The 24,131-nt window shown below is 39.8% G+C and overlaps 1 protein-coding gene across 7 annotated transcripts in view; it reads right to left on the bottom strand.

Moving 5' to 3' along the window:
- The window catches only part of tab2 (TGF-beta activated kinase 1 (MAP3K7) binding protein 2), a 28,263-nt gene that overhangs the window by 1,380 nt on the left and 2,752 nt on the right, over nucleotides 1-24,131 (bottom strand). For 2 of the 7 annotated variants that reach the window (XM_029496134.1, XM_029496136.1), the window contains exons 2-8: nucleotides 22,751-22,844; nucleotides 14,005-14,039; nucleotides 7,167-7,357; nucleotides 4,725-6,417; nucleotides 2,441-2,601; nucleotides 934-1,027; nucleotides 208-303 (exon numbers count right to left, since the gene is read on the bottom strand). In XM_029496134.1, the coding sequence (XP_029351994.1) occupies nucleotides 208-303; nucleotides 934-1,027; nucleotides 2,441-2,601; nucleotides 4,725-6,417; nucleotides 7,167-7,268 (2,146 nt within the window). In that variant the 5' untranslated portion in view covers nucleotides 7,269-7,357; nucleotides 14,005-14,039; nucleotides 22,751-22,844. The remainder of the gene's footprint in view (nucleotides 1-207; nucleotides 304-933; nucleotides 1,028-2,440; nucleotides 2,602-4,724; nucleotides 6,418-7,166; nucleotides 7,358-14,004; nucleotides 14,040-22,750; nucleotides 22,845-24,131) is intronic. The other 5 variants (XM_029496131.1, XM_029496132.1, XM_029496133.1 and 2 more) reach the window with 3 other exon arrangements.

Raw genomic sequence — 24,131 nt, 5'->3', positions numbered from 1 at the left:
GATAGAAGCCTATATGAAGGTGCATGCAATTGATAGAATATACTATTTCCAAAATACAGGGTGACAATGATTGATTGATATGACAATTATTTTATTAAAATGTGTAATTTATAAACTAATCAATTGGATAAATAATAACTATAATAAAAAGGTATGTTTAAAGTTAAATCAGGAGTGTGGAGTGTTGAGAACATTTTCTTAACTTACCAATAGATAAAGTACCTTTGGGTTTAGGTGGGACAGGACCGAGGAATCCAATGTTGTCGTAGAAATTGTGGATTGCACTAGGATTAAAATGTGGTCCTGTAAACAAACAGGAGTTACTTCCCAATAAACTCAATTTAAATTTTCCATAGAGCTATAAAATCATCATATTAATAGAGCACATATGTACATCATAGTTCTCTGGGGGAACAGGTGATGTAACAGAGGGATAATTATTTAAAAGATGCCCTGTAATGTTTTTAAAGACCAAAAACAGCATTAAAACAGATGCATTACAGCAGCAGAGCCTCACCTGCCTCCCCTGACCACAAGTCCATGGTGTGTGTGTGTGTGTATTTTATCATCAATAATACATTTGAATGAGTGGCCTCAGTACTTTCCTCCACCTGAGTGAAGCGGTTAGTGGCTGGTTCTCTCAGCAGAGTGGAGGTCTGCCAGGAGGCCAATAAATCCCTTGTTAAAAACTAACAACGGGATGCAATTCAGGAAGGAGTTGTGGTTAATATCACAGTGACTGCATGTGCCGAGAGGATGTGTGCAGGTCTGACCTCTGTGCGACAGCTGCTGGCATCAGATCAGGTCCAACCTCTCGCTCTTAATAACATTATGCTTATACAATAGAGCTGCATATCTGAGATGACTGTGTTTATTTAAAATACCCAAGAATATTGGATGCTGATCACTGGAAAGAGAATGAAACACACCTACCTCTTGTTTGGAGGAGATCTATTTCTTTGGTGAGGCAGTCAATGTCAATCTGCAACAGCCTGTTTTTGCACCTCAACTGCTTCATTTCCTCAATCTGACAAAGGAGGAAAACACAGGTGTAAATAAACAAAAGGTATGGAGATTGCATATTCACAAATGGCCCATGAAGATATTTTGAGTGCATCAAACATCTTGGGTAACTTGGTACACGCCCAAGGAAGACTCATTGTGAATTATTGTTCACTTTTTCCTTTAATGGAGACCGGGTATGGAGGCGCACTGCTGCCTCCTGCCAATTGAAAACAACTAAAATACGATCTGTGACAAGTTTATGACATGTTTGGATCACCAAACTTTCACTTTAAGAGCTTTACTGACTTTATAATAAAGCTTACATTAATATAAATTTCAGGAGCTAAAAGCTTGGCTATAAACAAACACCACCACCATTAAACTTCATATTGTAGATTGATTCAGCTCTGACCTCTACAAAAGACCCTTCCTCTAACAGAATTACTATTAGATTGTAAAAACACTTCAAGACTCTCAAGTAGAGAAGCAAATAAGCAGGTAATAAAATAAAAAATATACATAATTCCGTTGCTTTGGCAGATATTGCCATATATGATACTGCAGTTTGTGATTTTTGTGGGTTGTGTATCAAACACTGGAGATTATGATTTATAAGGGGTGTCTCTATAGCAACACAATGCACAACAATGTTGTGACACATTTTATCTTAACAAAAGCAAAACAAAACTCTGTAGCTCTTGTGATCTTCATATTGCACTTAACCATATTGTGATTTTGCTGCAGGTATTGACAGGGTCAGATTTTCCTGCCTTTAAGTCAGTGGAGGAGACCTGTGACTGTGTCACTAGGAGAGCTGATCCTCTCACCAGAGCTGGCTTGCCTCAGTAAACAACACCAAACCAAGCAGCTACTGAGCTCAGCACATCAATCAATTACCAGCTATAACCAGTTTCCCTCTCTTCTGACACAAACTAAGAGCTGATGAAAATGGATGACTCAACAAAAAGTTATAAAGGAGCAACAATCCTAAAGCTGCAAATCTAAATTCATAAGAAATGATGCAAAAAATAAAAACACTTTTGACATATCTCTTCAGTGTTGTTATGGTTTCTGTGAAGCAGCAACAGAAGCGGTTGCATTTTACTGGGAAGAGAATCTGATACAGATTGTTCTCTATTGGTCTAAAAATATGGAGAGATATCAGCCAAATAATAAACAGACCCTGTAATCAACATAGTTTCAGGGTGTAGGAGCAGAAACCAAGAGTGGCAGTGTGACCCAGATTTTCTTTATCTTTCAGTATTCAAAGCAACATTTCTCTGCAGTTATAGAAATGTGTGCTGAAGAGAGACGTTACTAACAAATCCATAATCCACTTGTTTTTTTTAATTGATTGACTTAAAATCATACGCCCATATAACTGCCACCTCCTAATCAAAAACCAAAGCAGAAACTATTACTGAATGAGGCGTACAGAAGGAATTTGGGAGGCAGAGTTGGATCTCTCCAGACGTCTCCTGGTCAGGTCATTCTCCATCTCATTGACCTCCTCTTTTAGTTTCTCCAGTTTCTTCTTCTTCAGCTCCAACTCATGCCACAGCCTCTCCATGCGGGCCTTCTGATGGACCAACAATGCTAGAAGAAACACATAGACACCACTGTTAGCAACCTTTCTTTTGTGCTATATATTGCGCTTATCTCTTATAAGTATTCTATTTGAAGGTTTATGTCATGTTATTTATGTGTGCCTTTTTTAAGCCGGGAGTGTGCAAAATTTCATTATGTCCTCATAATGACAATTAAGACTCTTGAAACTATAAGCAATTTTGCTAATTTTGCAGGAAACGGCATTAAGGAAGATGAAAATGGAAAATAAATTAACATTTTATTATCTTTATGTTGACAAACTCCTTGTAATCTGAGAATAAAGTTCAAAGCAGGGAACAAAAGAATTGCTCATGAAAATCCCCTGAAGGAAGACTGTTGTGAATAAACAAATATAACACGATTTCAGATACACCACATTGATTTTTGCTCACACTAGGTGAACCAGTTTGAGTGGAATTCCCTGTGTTGTCAGATAAAGACATCAGAAGAAAGCAGAGTTTGCAGAGCCTAATGAAATCTCTATAGCAGCTTACCTTTAATTCAATAGAGCTCCAGCATTTGAAAACTCTAACCTCGTACAGACATCCAAAGACAACAACTCTCCCTTGTTATATATAAATACAAATTGAACTATTGAATTAAACCACTTGACTCTGAAGAAAAGATCATCCTCTCTCCTACCAATTTAGCTTCTAGCTGAACTGCCACCTGCCTTTTTAATTTATTTTCCACAGAGCGTGACATAAATGTGATGAATGCATTTTAAAAAGATTTTTAAAAAGCACAAATAAAAACAAAAATGAAGGTGTTCAATTTGTACCGGGTTACATGCATGTACTGTCAATTTTATTTGGCATTTTTTGCACTTGTAGTATTATTTACAAGCTTCCCAGTGAGTGTGACAAAGTCAAATGTGCATTTGTTTGCTGGGGTCTTTCTAATTAACTCTTCAATGAACATGAAAATGTTCACCTGAAGACGTTAGTATTGATGAGCATTATCTCTGAAAAATTAATTAATTAATTAATATTTCTAACAACAATAATAATGCTGTTGTGGACTTCAAACAGAAAATGTGACTGTTTGTTAGTTTCAAAAATTAAATGGAGACAGGTGCCTCAGGAATCACTACTAGTGTGATTCAATGAAGGGCTTTTTTTTTTTTTTGAGTGAAAGCTGATTAAAAGAGGAGAAACTGGATTCATGGGGGTCATCAGCATAACCAGTGAAGCCCCTTTTGGTTGTAGTCACAGCAGAGCAGGAGCCACAGCCTGTGAGTCACTCTACAATAGAGACTAGAATCAAAAGACCAAAAAAGGCAACAGCGGTGTGCTCTGACAGGTTTGACTCACAATACAGAATCCACCAGTCTCTGGGGCTGATGGAACAAACACAGAATAAGCAAGAAGGACTCACACTATTGTCATCATACTGGCCCTCACACAGCAACTCATCTCTGCTTTTATCCAGCCCATAGAGGTGGACATAAAAACTTATATTTCTTCCCCGACTGAATATCAGTGACAACCGGTATACACTGATCAGCTAAGGGATGACAATACAGGTAATTTTGAGGGGAGTGTCTTTTAGAACTACACAGTATTCTTTCATAATAAACTTTGTTGGCAGAATGCAGTAGGAAAAAAAACCCAAAGGGACAGGTTGCAAAAAACCTGTACGGTATTATTTATTGCTAAAATAAGCCTAGAAACTGGTCTTCTCATCTCATCACAGTGCCCTCTTTACAACAAATGACATTTATTAAACAGCAAATGAATAATAAAGGAAATACTCCAAACTAGACATCAGATGTGTATATAAAGGTGGATTCACATTTAAGACAATTTTTGGACAGTTTGGTTTGCTTACCCAATTTTTGGTACAGACTCATTATCAAAGGTATATATAAATAGCCACAAGGCTCATGCCAACAACTCCACAAAGTGTCAATCGTTGTAAATACAAAAAAAAAAAAAAGCAGAAATTAACAGTGTCAAAGAATATAGAATATTCTGTTAAGTACACACCTAAATCCTTCAATCCTTCCGAGGCATTTTTTTATGTTTACTGTGTCAAAATAACAGTGCATTTGTCTTCACTGGGTAATCAAGAATGATATAAAAACAGTGATGAAACTAAGCATAGCTTACCTTGTGTGTATGCTGCATCATCAGAGCTCATGCTGAGTCTGCGAGGCTCACTTGGCCTCTCCCTGTGTGGTGACAGCGGGTCTGAGAGGTGGAGGGGGTCTGGCTCCACGAAATGGTGGTCTGATGGTAGGCTTAGGAGGTTGGTGGGCTCAAATGTAGGAGAAACTACTCCGGGTGACACAGCTGGCGGCTTATTTGGTGACACAGTGATTTTAAAAGTGTATTTGGTGTTCGGCTGAGTTACAACCACACGAGGGGAAGAAGCTGTGCCTCCCCCTCCCACAGAGGTACGAGACTTGGGTGGATGATGGTGGATGTAGGCAGGACCCATACTCATTTGGCCTCCCATGTTCCTGGGCACTGGGGGCCCCTGCAAGGGGGTGTTGGCTGAGATGTAGACTGTGGGAGGGTTCCTACTCCCACCATCTTCACTGGCGGCATTGGCAGAAATATAAAACTTAGGTTGGGAGCGAGAGCCGGCTGAGGCTACGATGGCCTCCTCAGACGAACTGGTAGCAGCAGTTGGAGGGCTGGCAGAGATGTAAACAGTGGGCTGGCTTCGGCTCAGACCAGGGCATCCAATGGACAGAGGGTTGGTGGGGACAGTAGCCACGCCAGTTGAAGAGGATGTAGAGGAGGGGCAGGAAGAGGATGTGGAGGTTGTACGAGGCACACTAGTTGTCCGCAGCATTGCTGTTGCAGTTGTGGAGTTGCTCCTCTGTGGAGATTCAAGTTTGATCTCTATCTGGTTCTTACGTGGGCCAGTGGAGATGTTCTGTATGTTGTACTGGCTGATGGTAGAGGACGTGGGCATGACTGAAGAGGAAGAAGAGGAGGAAGGACATGAGGACACACCAGACGAAGCGACCTGGCTCCCAGAGGGAAGAATGGAGGGGGCCTGGGAGTTTGTAGGGGAGCTGATTGGCATGTAGACATGAGAGGTCTGGTTGCCTTGGGTCTGGTGCTGTGAGGTATGTGCAGAGGAGGTGTGCTGAGGGCCGGACCAGGAGCCGGACATGGAGGAGGGGTGTGAGATCTGGTAGATCTGCTGCTGCGGCTGGGATGTGGGGCTGTACTGGGCCCTGCTTCCCTGCTGCTGGTTCTGCCGGGTCGTACCAGGCTGGCTAACATAGGGCCTGATGTAGATAGAGTTACCCTGTGGACTGCTTAGGCCTGACTGTGGCCCACCGTGTATGTGCAAAGAAGTGGGAGTGTTGCGGCCAGTCTGGATATTGGGGCTCAGCGTCACTGTTATGGGATTGAAACGTGGTGTCTGCTGGGGACCCATAGTTGTTCCTTTGACACCCAGAGGGTAAAGTCCAAGGTGTTGAGGGGGCTGTGGTTTGCGCGTAGGTTCCATCACACCAAACACATTGAGGCTAGATGGCACCTGCACTGGGGCTGATTGAGGCTCCTGCTGAAAGAAGTCACTATTTGGTGCCTGGCTTGTCTGGAGGGGCCCGTCACTCAGGCTGTGGGCCAAAGTCCGGCTGCCATTCATCCTCAGGCCGTCCCGTACCGGGGCCACATGTACATTCTCAGACTGCAAACCCAGGTGCAACTGGGTCATGTGATTTTGGAGCCTGGTAAAGCTGGGGTCTTCTGAAAAGCTCAGGTTTCCTTCCTCACTGTATAGGTACCCTGGACTGACTTGGGACAGGTATTCACAACAAGCGTCCAAGTTGTTATTGTTCTAAAATTAAAAACAAAAGACAGAAGAAGTTAAGTTATCATACAATATTAGATATTCAGATGAGAATCCTACAAGGTAAAGACCTGTTTTTGAACTTTGCAATTTGACCATTACATTCTTAAATAGCACGTTACATTGAGAATTTACAACCCGAAACAGTGATGTTCAGTCTAACTGCATGCTTTGGGAAACGCAAACACACACACACACACACACACACACCACCTACAGTAACATTTTTACCTAAGTTATCTATGTAGATTAACTTCCTTCATGCATAAAATACTTTTTTACATTTTTGGACCAAATGTTTTTATTTGTGGTGCCAGTTTGAACATTCTAGCCAATATTGGATCTGAAAACCAAATATTCTGATATGAATCTGATTTCAAATCGGATTTATTTGTATAGCGCCAAATCATAACAAAGTTACATCAAGGCACTTTACATATAGAGCAGGTCTAGACCAAACTCTTTACAAATTTATTTAAAGAGACCCAACAGATCCCCCGATGAGCAAGCACTTGGCAACAGTGGCAAGGAAAAACTTCCTTTAAGAGGCAGAAACCTCGAGCAGAACCAGGCTCAGGGGGAGCGGCCATCTGCCTCGACCGAAGCTGGCTTTGTTATCCTGCATTTAAAAATGTTACTCTTACAAGCTTATCACTTACTCTTGGTACGAAATTTTTCGTGCAATTTAGGCCTCTTCCAGTTGTAAGATCTGTTGCAAACATTTTGAACTTGCTTACCTGCAGAACACACTGGGAAACAACACCCTCTGGGACTTCAGGGAACTTCTGGCGCAGGTCATGAAAAACCTGAGTGTCAATCTGGTGGCTTCCCTGGGCCATTCGAATGTTGCCAGGTCAGGACAGCTTTCTCAGTTCAGGGCACTGAAGCGTCAGTTGTGGTAGCAAATCACCAACATCTTGAACATCTTCTGAAGTGAAACAAAGAAAAGAAACCGACCAATTAGAAAAGGTTTTCTCCATAAGTTTCATATAATAAAGATTCACATAGTATTCAGTGTTTCTCGAGTCTAAACTCCCTGGGGAAAGTTCACATGTAAAAGAAAATATGCTCAAGTGATGGGCAAGGAGCCACAATGATCTCTTGCAACTCCTGTGTGTTGAGTGTATGGGAGATTTCAGAACTAAGTTCCATAAATTAATTCATTTTAGAAATCTTTCTCCCCCTCGTCATAAATAAGTAGGCAAGAGACCAAACCCTCTGTGACAGACAACTGAGAGTCTTCGAGGCTGATGTGTAGCCGAAGATGACACTTCTTGTCTTACCGCCTGTATCCACTTCTCTCGTCTTAAAGGCTCTTTTTTTTTTTTTTTTTTGTTCGGCTTTTAAAAACTTATATCAGGGTTCTTTACCCTATTAGTGGCTCATCCTAGCACACAGCAGCTTTCGAGTATTTGTTTGTTTGCTGACACACAGCGAGTGACAAGAGACACCTTCACACAATACAAAGTCAATGGAGAGATCTTGATTGTTTTCCGCTCCGGTATGGGCGGGGCTTAAATGCACTGTGTCTCTATGGAGGAAAGATGACAAAAGCAATGATAAAGACAAATGTTGATTGTCGAAAAAAGGAAACCAATTGTTCATTCTTAAGTGAAAAGTCTTATTTTCTCATGTATATTTACAATTGCTCTTTTACTAAACAAAAATATGTTTTATCCGATTACTGTAATCGATGGAACTTTCAGTAGAATACTCGATTACGAAAATGTTCAATAGCAACAGCGCTACTTCAAAATCTGCAACTGGTTGACCTCTAATTGAAACACATTTTGTTCTCCCCTGTGTGGCTTAATCCAGCGTGGAGAGCAAAAGAATTCTCTGACAGTATTATTATTACTTCAGAGTAAGTAAAGTGAAACTTGCCTTAGTCTTATCTTGGCTCATGAGGATTGAGGATGTGTAATGCCATAACTAAGAAGTCATAAATCGGTTTAGTAAAACATCTGTCTGTCGCTGATAACAAGGAGGAGCTGTTTGACTACTGTTAAAAAATAGGAGAAAAATTAAGTACATTTCCTTTAACTTTGGGTTTGCGAAATGCGTTTGGTGATGAGCTATGGGGATAAGTTGCTATTTCACCAACTAATCAACAGCCGACCGAGTAACAGGTCAACAGTGTAATTAGAATCTGCCCCAGGTTCGAAAACAAATCGTCCCACACCTCTTCACTGTACAGTAAGAGGCATGGTGAATAACGGCAAATAAGCCCCCAAAAATGTATTAATGCAATCAAAGAGGGTACACATCACCAGAAGCAGAAAAACACAACAAAATGTCATCTGCAGCATGCATATCAGCCTGGAATGTCTGATCATTGCTGTTCATAATCTTCTAGCAATGTGCCTGCAGAAATGGGCGAGAGAGTAAAAGGTAAGGATTCCATCTGATCCTCAATCAGAAACATCCACTGCAGCTTTAAGGAGCAGACAACTCAGATGTCTTATTGTCGTGTCTTGGTCCAGTAACATTGAAATAAAGTTCCAAAGAAAATAAGCGTAAGAATAACATACTTGAGTATATGCAATGTATTCAATGCCACATGCACACTTTACTGCCGAGCAGCAAATGGAGCCAGCTATTGCTCAAGTTACTAATATCTACTGGCGACATTAGTCACAAGCTTAATCAATTATTGTCACAAAAGGAAGCAAAATGAATGATTCCACCCATTATTTTTGTATTGAATATCACATTACACTTCACATCACTTTAAAAACTCCAATAGCTAGTTAACATCTTAGAATGCAAACTCTGTAGTTGTAGGGATCTGTTGGGTCTCTTTAAATCATTTTATAAAGAGTTTGGTCTAGACCTGCTTTATATGTAAAGTGCCTTGATGTAACTGAAGTTATTGTACTCGGTCCTAAGCACCTCAGAAAAATACTATCTAATCATCTCATCAGTCTGGACGGCATTACTTTGGCTTCCCGCTCCACTGTAAGAAACCTTGGAGTAATTTTTGACCAGGACATGTCCTTTGTCCCTCACATAAAACAAGTTAGTCGGGCAGCTTTCTTCCACCTGAGAAACATTAGGAAAATCAGAAACATCCTTTCTCAGGATGATGCAGAAAAACTAGTCCATGCATTTGTAACTTCTACGCTGGACTACTGTAACTCATTACTATCTGGATGTCCAAACAAATCTCTAAAAGGCCTTCAATTAATTCAGAATGCTGCTGCACGAATATTAACAGGAACTAGGAAAAGAGATCATATCTCTCCTGTGTTAGCTGCTCTTCATTGGCTGCCAGTAAAATATAGAGTAGAATTCAAAATCCTTCTTTTAACGTATAAAGCTCTTAATGGCCAAGCTCCATCATATCTCAGAGAGCTCATAGTTCCTTACTGTCCTAGCAGGCCACTCCGCTCTCTAGATGGAGGTTTACTTGTGGTTCCTAGAGTCTCCAAGAGTAAATCTGGAGGCAGATCGTTCAGTTATCAGGCTCCTCTTCTATGGAACCAACTTCCAGTATCGGTCTGGGGGGCGGACTCTTCAGTAATTTTCAAGACCAGGCTTAAAACTTTCCTGTATGACAGAGCTTATAGTTAAAAAGTTAAAGTCCTCTACTCTTTAGCTATGCTGCTGTAGGCCTAGGCTGCTGGGGGAAGGACTGAGCCTCTCTCTCTCCCAGTTCCTGTCCCCTGTCCCCTGTCCCCTGTCCCCTCTCTCTCGAACCATCCTTCTTAAAAAAAAACCCAGTTCTAAGCAATTATACTGCATTTACTAACCATGTTTTGCCAAAGTCTCTGTCTCTCCCAGTTCCTCTCCTCTCTCTCCCTGTCCTCATCCTGCAGGTGGTGTCTGTCTGTCTGTCTGTCTGTCTGTCTGTCTGTCTCTCTCTCTCTCTCTCACACACTCTCTCACACACTCTCTCACACACTCTCTCACACACTCTCTCACACACTCTCTCACACTCTCATCCGGTCGAGGCAGATGGCCGCCCCCCCGAGCCTGGTTCTGCTTGAGGTTTCTGCCTCTTAAAGGAAGTTTTTCCTTGCCACTGTTGCCAAGTGCTTGCTCATCGGGGGATCTGTTGGGTCTCTTTAAATAAATTTATAAAGAGTTTGGTCTAGACCTGCTCTATATGTAAAGTGCCTTGATGTAACTTTGTTATGATTTGGCGCTATACAAATAAATCTGATTTGATTTGATTTGATTTAGAAGATGGATGAATGAAGAAATTTTAAATCAAATGTGTTAACAACATGAATAGATGGCAACTTAATGCAAAGTGTACCTGAGCCCGATACAAACTTCTTGTTCAAGGATTCATCTGCAGAACATGAACTGACTACACTTTATGTACAGACCTTAAATTGCATTCAAGTGTGCCATGTAGCCTGGGCCTTAGAGCATACACAGAGCTAGGGCCAACTCTGCAAGACACCATGCACTTCTTTTAGTTGCCCCCTTATGAAAACAGGGACATGACAGTTTTGTTTGCAAAAGTGAAAAATTCTTCAATACCACTTGCAGCTGGTGGTTGATTGGAGGCAGGCGAGAGCACCAGCTCCCCAGATTGACACACCACTCACAAGATACTGTGGCAAAGGGAGGTCGGAAAGAAACATGTAATAGTTATCTAAAGTAAATGGACTGATACTTTTTTATTTATTTATTTATTTATTTTTTACAACTTTCTATTTTACCCTGTAAACACATGTAATGGCTTAAGTAGGAACCTGGCTGGATAAGGCATGGGAGCAAGTGGCATTAGGACATGTGAGCAAGTGAACATGCACTTGCTACAACATGCTTCAGTGTCTATGTGGACACAGCAGTTGATTACAAGCACCCCCTACTTTTTTTTCACCTCACCTCCTCTTTCCAGCTATTCAACACAAACTTTGTGTTGGCAACAAACCAACAGTGTGTTTTCCTTTTCTTCTATGACTTAACTATGTCACTGTGTAGCACAGTGAAATAAAGCCCACCCTACAACTAAATTGGCATGCATTTTTCCCCATTGTAAATGCAAATTCCCAGTGTATCCAGGTAAATCAGACAGCAAGGTTTTTGGCAATAATGCAATTAATCGATCATCGATCACACAATAAACAGCTAACAGCTGAACCTAACATTTAACAAGCAGAGATGATCTACCACTATTTGAGGATTATCAGATCGGACCCAAAGTTGTATGAATGAATCTGAGAAGTTAGTTTTTCCGGGGAATTCAGAATTGTCACTCTTTTTTGTTGAAAGCTGCTTTGGTTTGCTTCAGTTCTTCAATACTGGTAAGAGGAAGAGGTGGTCCTTAAAAGCCCATCAGCAGGTCACCAAAAGTTCAGGAAAAAGCTCTGAACCATTGTTCGTTGCGTCAATCTTCTTTTGAAATAAGCAAACTAATCTTCCCTTTGGGAGTCGCAGAATAGAAAAAATTTAACAAACTGATGACGCCTAAAAGGTTCCCTTTAGTGATCACAGAGATTATATATCCCCCCAAATAATAGGCATGTTTCAAAAGCTTGTAAAAATTTTACTCAGCTTCACAACATTTTTCATCACTGCCTTTAAAATTTAAGACTTGGAGCATAATAAAAAATTTCCTGACAAGGTTTTCTCATCTTTTTTGTTATGGATTCATGACATACTACCATGAACTATCTTCCAACTCCACATGGAAACACATGACCAGAGGGTCAAGTGTCCATCATTACATGAACAAATTCATCTTGGGTTGTTTCACTTGGTATGAACAAGATCAGAAATACATGGTCATACTGGCTGTAATAGAAAAAAATTGTTTAGGATACATGTGAAGCTGTTATCCCTGGCACCTTTTCACAAGCTGATTGTAAATTCAATTTGCTATGATACAGTTAGATATCGATTAAACATTTGTTTAGGGTTTCCACCAGTGTATTCCAAGTAGTTGGCATACAGTGTCTAAGCATCAGAAAATTTTGGGTGGCTTGGTTGGAAACATAGCAATAATGGATGGAAAGTTATTCAGCTATAGCTGTTGCACCTGGTCCTCGGTAATATTGTTAGGACAACAGTCAAATTAGCCATTTTACCTTAAAGAAGAACAACAGGTAGCAACCACACACACAAAAAGAGAGGGGTGGGGATGGGGGCACTTCAGTCACTTGTCTGTCTGTTGGAGACAAACAGTCACAGAAGGGATGGCAACATGATGGATAAATGGCAAAGTAAGAGAGAAAGTGGTCAGATGCTGACAAGATTAATAACAGAATGTAAACTGGTCTAATATTCTGATCAATTAAGTGGTGGTGGTTGATAGTAATACTAGTTAGTTTACAACATGTTGCTTTCATTTTTGGTAGCGGGCAAATTCTAGTCAGAGTTGACTGAAAATTAGCAAGAAAGCAACTAAAATTACAGTATGATTAAAACTTCATATTCAGGCTCATTATCAGGATGTATTGTCAAAAAGATCCTAAAGTTTTGATCTGTCTGATCTGAAAATGAATTGAAAATGAGGTCTCAGTCTATCAAAAATAAAATAAATAAATAAATAAATAAATAAAATAATCTTGAAGCACTGTCAGTCTCCACAGGGTGCAGAGCAGTGTTTCAAATTCAATTCAATTGTGGAAACATGAATACCCAGCTTAAAACGTGCTCAAAACCTAAAAAACTACAAAAATTATTGCTTTTAGTGAATGACTGAGGATGACCAGCAGACTCAAACCCAGTTATGCAGGGTCATGTCAAGGTAAGGCTCCTCAGAGGAATATGACATTTAGCAGGATGACTAGTCTTGCAAAAATAATAGAGATTGGTTTTGGATTATCAGAGTGCCAAAGAGGCCTTATGAATAGGGGTATATGGGCTTTTTCAGTAGCTGCTCCTAATTTGTGGAATTGTCTATCCATTCAAATAGAAACTGCCTGAACATTTGAAAATTTCTAATTCTTACTTAAGCCCTATTTATAGTCAATCCAAGTTATGTTTAGATATCTTGCCATCACTTTTTTGTTGTTTGTTGTTACTTTTTCTGTATATCTGTATGCTGTGGTTTATCGTACATTTGTAAAGCACTGTTTTTAAATGTGCTTTATAGATAAAGAATTTATCATAAAAGCCTATAATCCATATTCATTTTTTTTTTTTTTTGCATAATGTCACAACTGGGCTGGCAGCATAGTGGTTAGCACCCCTTCTTGCTATGGGGCAACAGTGTTTACAACTATGCTGTCAGCCCAGTTGTTCGGTTCCCTGGCCAGCAGCCTTTCTGCGCAGAGTTTGCATGTTTCCTCCCAATATCCAAATCCAAAGACATGCATGTTTAGGTTAACTGGTGAATCCAAATTTCCCATAGGTCTGAGTGTGACTTTTTTTTTGTCTTTGTCTCTATGTATTGGCCCTGCGATGAACTGGCAATCTGTCCAGGGTGTACCCCGCCCTGGCCCAAAGTGGGCTGGGATTGTCTCCAGCACCCCTGCATCCAGCTAAGTGATAGAATATCTTTCTGACACTATCAGAGGAAATCTTGCAGAGACATCTGAAAGACAAATGCAAATGGTGGGTCACATCATACCACCAGTAAAGAAGTGGACTAATTCCTGGTTTGTAGTTCAATACCTTCACATCCATGCCCTGTTCTTGAGATAACAAAGCTGCAAAAAAAAAAAAAAACACCATAAATACCAGACATAACTTCCACGTCAATCCCATTCTACAGCGTTACCTTCAAGAGGAACTCACAAAGACACACACACACCTTATACAGTCTCACAATAATACAAACACAGAAGGTGGTGGAATGCAATGCTACCCAAAGGAAACAAATACTTTATATTTCCTACGAAACAAAAAACTGGATACAATATTAAATAGATTTCTTTTATTTATAGTTGGGTTTATTTATTCATTCATTCATTCATCTACAACCATTTATCTGTTTCTGGGTCATGGGGAGTGCTGGGGCCAATCCCAGCTCACATTGGGTGAGGGAGGGATACACTGGGGAGAGGTCGCCAGTCACTCAAAGCCAACACATAGCCAACACATAGACAGACAGAGGCAACAAGCACTGTAACACTAACACACACTCATACCTACAGGCAATTTAGAGTCAGTCACCAATTAACCTAAACATACATGTCTTTGGACTGTGGGAGGGAACTGGAGTACCTGGAAGAAACCCACACAAACACAGGGAAAACATGCAAACTCCACTGAGAAAGGCCTCAGGCCCAGAAACTGAACCTGCAAACTTCTTGTTTTGGGGCAACAGCACTAACAACTACTCCACCATGCTGCCTGGACTGATTTATCGCAACTTAATTAGAAAAACTGAAAAATCACTATTATTTGTAAAAGCTAAAACAATTTTAAACAAAGAAGAAAATGAATCCACAAGTATTTAGATACTTCAGAGAATTCTTTAGGATATTCAACAAACCCAATACATAATCATTTCACCAAGTAACATATTTACCAATTTAACTGATTAAAAAAAGTGCAATACTAATATTTAACCATTGTGTGTCACATCACATTTTATACATATTAATCACTTCAATAAGACATTAATCCTGCTTTACTGTCTATATTGCTTGTAGTTGTATGTAGCTGCTTAACTAGCTTCAAGTGCCTTGCAAAAAGGCTGTTCCACATTAGAAAGTGAGGAATGGGGGAAAAAAAATCCCTCCAATTCCCCTCTGAGAATCAGCTGGCCCAGGACTCAAACAAATGATTCAGGCCTGCCTTAGCAAGAGCTTGGGTGGCAGTGCTGTCTGTCAACATTCATTGTGAAGCAACTGAACATAAAGAGGCTGCTTGCACTCTGGCACTGAACACTGATAGCAAAGAATCCACCAGCCAAATCTCCATGCTTTATTGCCTTACAAAATGCACTTACTGTATGTCATCATGCTCTTTGAAGCATACAGACAGTGGGACATTAGCAGCACTTCCCTCTTTGCTCAGCTCACTCCATTGGTTCACTCATCCACATGAGGTGGTATTCGCTCCTTCCAGACAGGAAAAAAGCGTACACAACATGTCTAACCATGCTCCTTGTTGTAGCAGTTTGGATGTGGCTGACAAAAATTTGTTGAATGGCACCCAGTATTAGTGGTGTAGTAGTGGCTGCTATCGATCCATCTCTACTTCAGTGTAATGTGGGACCTCCATGTGCTTGGCAGAAGAGAGAACCCTCAGCCGGAAATGCTTTCTGCAGCTGTTAGGAGTATCATTCCCCACCTTGAGGCCAACGAAAAGACAAACAGAAGCCAAGTCACATGACTCCACTGCTGCTAAGATACCATTCAGTCTTAGTCCAGCCCACTCAAAACATTCAGGTCATGCTTATCATCCTCAGTAAGCAGGGCCTCTTCTTCTTCATCAAGGTAACTGAATTTTGATTTAACCCTGTCTAGTTTTTCACAGCCATCAAAACTTCATGCTCTTGCTGATCAATTTTCATGGTCTGTATTAAATGGATCAGAGATCATTTCCCTCTACATCCACATGCAATCTTTTAGACATGTTTCTGACCTAGAGCTGGGAAATATGGCTAAGCAATCAAATCTCAGGGCAGCATAGTGGTTTACGCTGTTGCCCCATGACAAAAAGGTTGTAGGTTCAGCTCCCAGGCCTGGGGCATTTCTGTGCAGAGTTTGAATGTTCTCCTCGTACTTGCATGGGTTTCCTCTGGGTGCTCCAGTTGTCGGACATACAAGTTTAGGTTAATTGGTGACAAATTGCCCGTAGGTGTGTGTGTGTGTGTGTGAGTAGTAGTTCATCTTTATCTCTCTCTGTATGGATTGAAAACCTGTCCAGGGTGCCATAACAGCTGGGATTGGGTCAACCACTCGCAAAAAATTTAAAAGTGGTCTAAGATGAAGTCTGTGTATATTCTTATTCACCCCATTCATAGTCATAGCCAGCCAAGAATTGAACGCAACTGCACTTAGGACTTAGTATGTCAAAGAAGACGTTTCACCTCCTATGCAAGGGGCTTCATCAGTTTGTAACATACCAAACATAAAATCCATGCATGTTTCAAAACTGGTACACCCCAAAGACAGGGTACCGCACACTCACAAAAGCAACCTGGTATATGCAGTCCGTGCTCCTTTGAGGACAGCAATGTTAAAGTTCTGGACAGAGAGGACAGGTGGTTTGAAAGAGCAGTAAAAGAAGCCATCTATGTAAAATTGGAGAACCCTTCTCTTAACAGGGGAGGGGGTCTGCGACACCACCTATTTCCCATCTACAATGCTGCCTAATCAACCATACCCAGGAGAGTTAACAACTAAGCCTCCAACAATGGTTGCCCAAAACTGACCTCATGCAAGTCCAACGACCATAACGACTGCTGTTCATCAGTGGGCTCACATGACTAACAACGGTGAGTGAAACTCCACTAACAGGCTATTGTCACAAGGAGCTTTGTGAACACTCCCACAGAGGTTAAATACTTGAGCCCAACCACACTGTTTTGTCAGACTTGAACTTGGGTTCAACTCAAATGTTGGCCAGATATGGTATAAGATGAATGAATAAAGTCTTAATTTATGATTTTAATTATATGATTTTAGAAGCTGTCCTATGGAGGATGCCAGCACAGGCTTTGTCTGATCCATTACATAAAAAGCAGCTATAAAGATACATACATAAACTCCAGAACCCAAGACAGGACATTCCTCTGGAATACCACAGCAAAGTGGCTCCATTATGACATTGCTAACCAGGAGCAGGGGCAAACTAGTGGGTTAAAGAATCCTAAGGGCAGCATGGAGAAGAGGGAACAATAGGATGCTGTGGGGATGGGTGGTCAATATACCTCTACTAAGTTATCCACTTCCCTGCTTTAGGTAAAAGTTTTATTTTCCCAATACACAAGGGTCAGTGTGATGTAAATTTCATCAGCACACAGTTATGCGAGGCACTGGTGCAAAAAGTCATTTAAATCAAATCAGATTTATTTGTATAGCGCCAAATCATAACAAAGTTACATCAAGGCACTTTAAAATATAGAGCAGGTCTAGACCAAACTCTTTATAAAATTATTTAAAGAGACCCAACAGATCCCCCGATGAGCAAGCACTTGGCGACAGTGGCAAGGAAAAACTTCCTTTAAGAGGCAGAAACCCCGAGCAGAACCAGGCTCAGGGGGGGCGGCCATCTGCCTCGACCGGTTGGGTTGAGAGTGGGAGAGAGAGAGAGAGAGAGAGAGAGAGAGAGAGAGAGAGGCATTGGGGGGGAGGGTATAGGCAGGAACATTTACCCACCATGGCTATATGCTACAAGGGACTCAACTGCTCTAACTGAAATCATAGAATGCATGTGTGGAACACATACGAGACAATCAGAGGCACATTTACCCTGTCCAGTAGGAATATAAGCAAAAATAACTATACATCTGCAACTGCCCCAGTACACACCTGCAAGTATAACTCGGGCCTCACACTGAGAAGCTGTGTACATTGATAACAAACTGATCACAGGAGAACTATTAAAAACCCTAACCCAAAAAAAGGGAGCAAACTGTTTTTGCTGATGAGAGTGTGAGGGCTCCACAATCGGCGAGGAAAAATCTCCCTGGCAAATCTGTTGCGGGAACTAAGTTTCGTTTTCCTCCAAGACTTGGATAGTGCAAAAATATTGGTGCATGTAGGTTCAAATTTGATAGCGCATGACCAGATTTCATGTTAGCTTTGGCAAAGCATCAATGAAACTGAAAAAAAAGAAAACTGGTCCTCATCAGGGTGTTGAGTACCAGTCTATATTCACCACAGCCTGACAATATGTTTTAGGAAAAAGGTTGCAATGTAGCAAGGGAATATAAGAGACTAAGGTCCAGAGAACAGTAGATCAAAGCCCTTTCCAAAAAAACTTGAAAGACGAAATGACCATCAACGGACTGAGGAAGAGAGACAGAAAAAGGCAAAGCACTCGGTGTATGGCATTCACAAATATCGCAAACCAAGGAAAGCCTATGATGCGGGGTCTGTGAATTTAGAGAAGCACAAGAAACTTGTGCGACTTGCTTGTCAACAGCTTGTAGTATTAGATTTAAATTTCAATCTTTACACTATGGTGCCTAGTTTGACAAGCTGAAAGAAATAAACTCTTCAGAAACAATGTACATTTTGCTTTTGGTGTTGACACATAAGTCAGTCATTTCATCATTTGTTTCTTCATTGAAACCAGGATAAGAACTAGATTTCTTTAAAATATTAATCCTAGTGGTTATCCTCCCATTTCAGCTCAAAACCTTCTATATTGCCAAATTCACTGAGTCAAGTGATGTGCAATATGAAGAATTCAAACGAGCATTATATGACTCAGTACTATATTGTGGTTGAACATGCACACGACGGCAGGCATTTGCAGTGTTAAGAATCTATTAAAATATTGTTGCCGCCCCCCCCCCCCCAACTAGCGATGGGCCCAATTAATCAATGATTGAATAATTGATTGTTAAGAATTATGCCAAGCACGCAAAATTTCGATCAATCTAACGTTATTAAAACAGGCTGTGTAGTCCAGTCAGCGTGTGTGTGTGTGTGTGTTGAAGCAATGCAGTGATTATCACTTCACAGAGGAAATTGGACATTTTACAAGCGGAGCAATACAGTGTCAGCAGGCTTCCGTAAAAGTCGGAAAAGAACCATAAAGAAAGCATGACGAAGTGTGGTGTGGGACCATTTCGAGTGGCAAAATGACAAAGTTTGCTGCAAACACTGTGATGCCCCTATGATGTACCACTTGAACCACATACATCCGACTGAGCTTAACGAATCCTCCGAGTCCTCTCAGTCTCAACCTACCATCAGCTCAAACTCAATCCTAAATAATGTATTTTTATTACCATGTTGTCATTTCATATTGATATCTTTTAGAGTTACTTTTTCTAAAAGAGGCCCCCTTGTGTTTAATGATGCAGCGCTTTGGCACTTTCTTGGTTCAAAGCCACAGGCTGCACTGCAGCCTTTACAAGCGCGCAGCTTACATCTTTGACAGATGAATGACTAACAAGTATAAATACTGACTGTAAAACTTAATTCAACAGATTCTTGTTTATAATTGTTATGATTCTTTGATCACTCCTAAAATCTCTTGAGTCTTGCACCTGAATTTGTAGATAAGTAAATCACACTGAAGACTGGCAAGTGATGCTGTTGTGACAGCACTGTGGTATACAGAAAAGAGAGAAACTTAATCATACTGATCTGTTGCTTCTATTGATCAATAAATCAAGAGAAAAAAGGGTGGTAAGGAACACTTGAAGCAAAAAACTGATCACACTAACAGTGAACTGCACTCCTGTTTTTACGAACATGCCTGCATATTATACTAGCGTCTATGGTTCTAATTCTCAAAGGCTACTTCCAAAGAGACTAGAAGGAACAACTTTACTATGCTCCTTAAATTGCTGGTTGTGCTATTATCCTATTTCATAGCTGAGTTTCTAAACGTGAAACACACTTAGCATGAAAACCTCTGTAATTATAGCACCATGCTTGAGTCTGATTTACAAGAGCATGACAAAGGACTTCCATTTTCAGTAAATTTATTCAGCTAAACAATTAAGGAGTCTTTTAAAACTGGGGTTAATCTGACATTTTCTCCATATTAGTGGGTTATTCTCTAACTTTAGTTCATTTTTGTTATTACCCACCAGTAACACATCAATGATTGTGTGTTGGTTAAGGATTCACAACATTATTAGTATCAGCCCATATTTGCTTTAAAATTTACTATCTGCCCCTGATGTCTGTCGATTAATAAAACAAGAACATAATAGATGGCTTCTTTGATAAAATGCCCAACCACGTTATCGCCATCAACTTCAATAAATTCCTCTGCTTTACACGCTAAATGCTCTGGGTCTGCAGGTCCCACCTCCACATACTCTACATGATCTACTTCTGAGAAAGTTGAAGCACATCCTGCATAGCTGCAATATGTTTTGAAAGACTTCCAGGCTTCAGACCAAAGCCACTGATTAGATTTGATTTGTGTTAGCCCCGCCCACTGGCTTTGATGGGTATGTTTGACTGATAAAATAAATTCATGAAGCACTGCAACAGGACCATGAAATAATTAATGAACAAGTGAAATAATATATTTTTACATTAAATGAACTGGTATTTTAATGAATTAATGACACTATTAATCATTATTTAAAGATTTATTTATATATTTCATTCTATCCCTTTTGATCCTCCATACTAACACCAGGCACACATTGACTTTTAATGATTACCAGTAAATTCACAAACATCCAAATATAATTAAGCTCACACAGAATCATTGTGGAGCAAAGCTGTCTGTTTTTTGTTTTGCGTGTCTTTTTCTTCTTAACATAGAGAATTGCCTCTTTCTGAGAAGCCCTGATTTGTGTTTCTGCTCCAGAGTAGACTAATTTGGTTCGGCCTGACTTTTTGACTGGCATGTTCAGAATCCGAATCAGAATCTCTTTACTGTCATTGTAGCAAGTACTACAAAATTGAAGTAACAAGACAAACTATAAATATTGGTAAAAAGAAAGAAAATTCCACAGTATTTACAATAAAGTATTGCAAACTAAGTATTTGCACTCTATATGCACTCTTTTGGCTTATGGGTAATGGACCACTACTAATTGATCTATGATGTCAAACACCACAACAGAGGTGGAAAGAAAAAAAGACAGGTAAGCTAGCAAGTTAGCAAATTTGTATCTGTCCAAAAATGAGCTTTTGCTGCAGACTTTGCCATGTTTGACACGTTAGCCAGCTTCTTTTGTCTGACCTCCTACATTTATGTTGATGTTTTAAATGCTGTTCGACTTCCGGCTCATAGCTTGGTGCAAAACTTGAACACCTGCGCAGATCACCTCCTCCAGCTCCAGTCCGACATGCAGCAGTTGCTCGACTTTCAATCTCGTTATCTGGGTGTGTTAGTTCAACTATTATAAATTCGATTTCAGTCAAGCTAATATGTTCACATATACTTTAGTTGGAGTAATGCAATTCATTTTTTTTTTTTTTTTAGGTGTCATGTAAACATAGTGTGTGTAGCATGTGGTTCACCATTCTGCTGTTTACTAGTGCATGTAATTACATAGACATTGACAAGGTAAGCTTAAGTAATGCCTTTTACTGCTGAGTGCAAGGTGCATTCAAAGACATGACTAAAGAGTGCCAACAAAGACCTGCATCTAATATGCACTAGGCTGCAATCAGATTATTTATTGGGATAATTTTTAGAGCTTCAAGTGTCTAAATATCAGGGGTGTGCCAAAAAAATAAAATTGATTCTTATAAGAATCGCAATTCTCATTAAGCACGATTCAGATTTGATTTAAAATGTCCCAAAATTTATTTTAAAAAATAAAACAAATCCGCAGCCTGTCTGCTTCCATTTTGTGCACGAGACCTCCTGACATCACCACGCAGCCAGGTCTGGAACATATGCATGCGTGGTAAGCACCAAAACAAGGAGGAAACTACAATAATGGAGGAAAGAGAGATTCAACCGGGCCCTTCCTCGTTGAAGGCAAAGATTTTGACTCATTTTGGTTTTTAGCGAATGCCCAGGAAGACCGAGCTTGACATGAGTTTCAAGGTCTGCAAAATGAAGATTTAGCACATTGGGGACACTTTTATTTTTGTTACCTAAGTGATATGTGTTGCAACAGTTGCAACAATTCCATCTAAGCATGGATAGATGTTTAAAACTTAACAAATGTGAAGAAGACACTTTCATGTCTCAATTTGTCATTCTGTCTTGCAAAGAAGATGGGAGTAACTCATGAGGATTCTTTGCACACCTACAGATTAAAACAGATATCATTACGAATATAAATAATTTTGAATCGAAAACGGATTTTATATCAAATTGTAGCCCCAAAAATCTGAATTGAATCGTGAGATAGTAAAAGATTCTCACCCCTACTAAATATACTCATAGTATATAGTATAGTAATATAGTCATAGTCAATATATCTCATCAGAAGAGACCACATTTAAATGTAAATCTATATTAGAAACTCAACCAAGGCAATAAGACCTCAGTGCCACAGTAACTATTTTGCTATTAGTGGCACTTCTATTTCACTGATAAAGTAAATGGAAGAATGTAAATATATATGGAAATAAGTCAGACCTAGGTAAATAGCCATGGCCTCCAACAACAATCACCACCAAGGAACCATTTCTTTAGCATTTTATACTTTACTTTTTTTTTGCCCAGACATTACCTAATTTCATATAGCTTCATTAGGGGTGTTATAACTCCAGGATTTTGGTAATCTATAATGAGACCAATGAAATTCCACATGCATGCACTCACACACAAACCAAAACCAACACTCGCGCCCATCCCTCACCTTTTGCTGCCATTCCATGTGTTACCAAGTTTGACCTCTGACTAGGATGCTTGTGGATGTATTATACTGCCCTCGACAGTCCTGTACAGTCACACTGCAGAAAAAAAATACAGAAATATTTTATTGCAAGATATTGTTTGGATGATATTACTTATTCTTATTACCTAAAAATACAAAAAAATACAGTGGTCAAATGCAATATCAAACATGCAAAATCACAGAAGCTGCTATTTTTTGACAAAGGCAAAATTTATTGTGCATTGTACACCATTGTTATGGTGCTATGGAGTTGCTCTGGCCTACATCTAATTTCCTCCAAATGTAAAAGGTATTAAAAAAATAAAATAAAATTTAAAAAAACAAACAAATAAAAAAATAAATATGTATATATATATATTATATTATATATATATAATATATAATATATAATATATTTCTAATTTGTTTCCTGATTAACTAACTTTATTGTGGATTCTATGTAGTTCAATCTGTCCTTGCGCGGTAGATACGAGGTAACAACTGTCAGGCTGATATGATGTCAACATACAGATGAATGTAGTGAGCAGACTTGATTTTCTTTTCTGTTATGGTCAGTGTTTATCAAGCTTGTTTGTTGGCCCCACAATGGCTCACCTGTTACAGCACAAAGCACAAAAGGCTTTGTCCTAATCTAGGTTTAAGTCCAATTTGTGGCATTCCCACTGCCTGCCACTTTTCTCTTTTTATCTCAAAACAAAGGCAAAACCCCCGGCCCCACAAAAAAAAAAAAAAAAAAAAAATTCATTACATAAATAAATACATAAAAACAACTTTCTGGTTTGTATGTAGTTATATAGTTAAGACACTGGTGTTGACAGTCCCAATGTCAAGTATGTAGCAACTAAAGACCAAAAATTGTTCTCTGGAGTTGAATTGCAAATATCAAATGTCCCAAAATACAATTCCATTTGAGAAACTAAGCCGTCTCCAATAAATGTAAAAACAGGTAATTATAAAGTCACAACTCGCCCAAATCACCAGTTTGGCAGCTCAGGAAGCAGTTCTTCTGCATCTCAGAAGCCAAATTATACAAATTATACAAAATATACAAACTGAGAAGTGTTACAGATACACAAACCTCAAAGGATTTTGAGGGTTACTGTACACCAATACCCCTTTACCAACAAATGTTTTGGTGTAAGTGCTATCACAACTGTGAATAATATGCACTGCAAAATGTATATGCAGTGATTAAGCAACAACTACAGTTGTATTGGTTTTTGAAGTTAGCTTCGCTGCATACAATTTAACCCTTAAACTGGAAAGGAGCATGGGCAGCATGTGTAATGGAGGACTCCATTTAAAGAGACGTCAGGAGACCTCAACAGGGGGAGGGGTCTCC

The sequence above is a fragment of the Echeneis naucrates genome, chromosome 24 (genome assembly GCF_900963305.1).
Source record: "Echeneis naucrates chromosome 24, fEcheNa1.1, whole genome shotgun sequence".
In the NCBI taxonomy this organism is placed as follows: Eukaryota; Metazoa; Chordata; class Actinopteri; order Carangiformes; family Echeneidae; genus Echeneis; species Echeneis naucrates.
The sequence above is the reverse complement of the archived record's forward strand: the minus strand, read 5'-3'. Positions and strand labels throughout refer to the sequence as shown.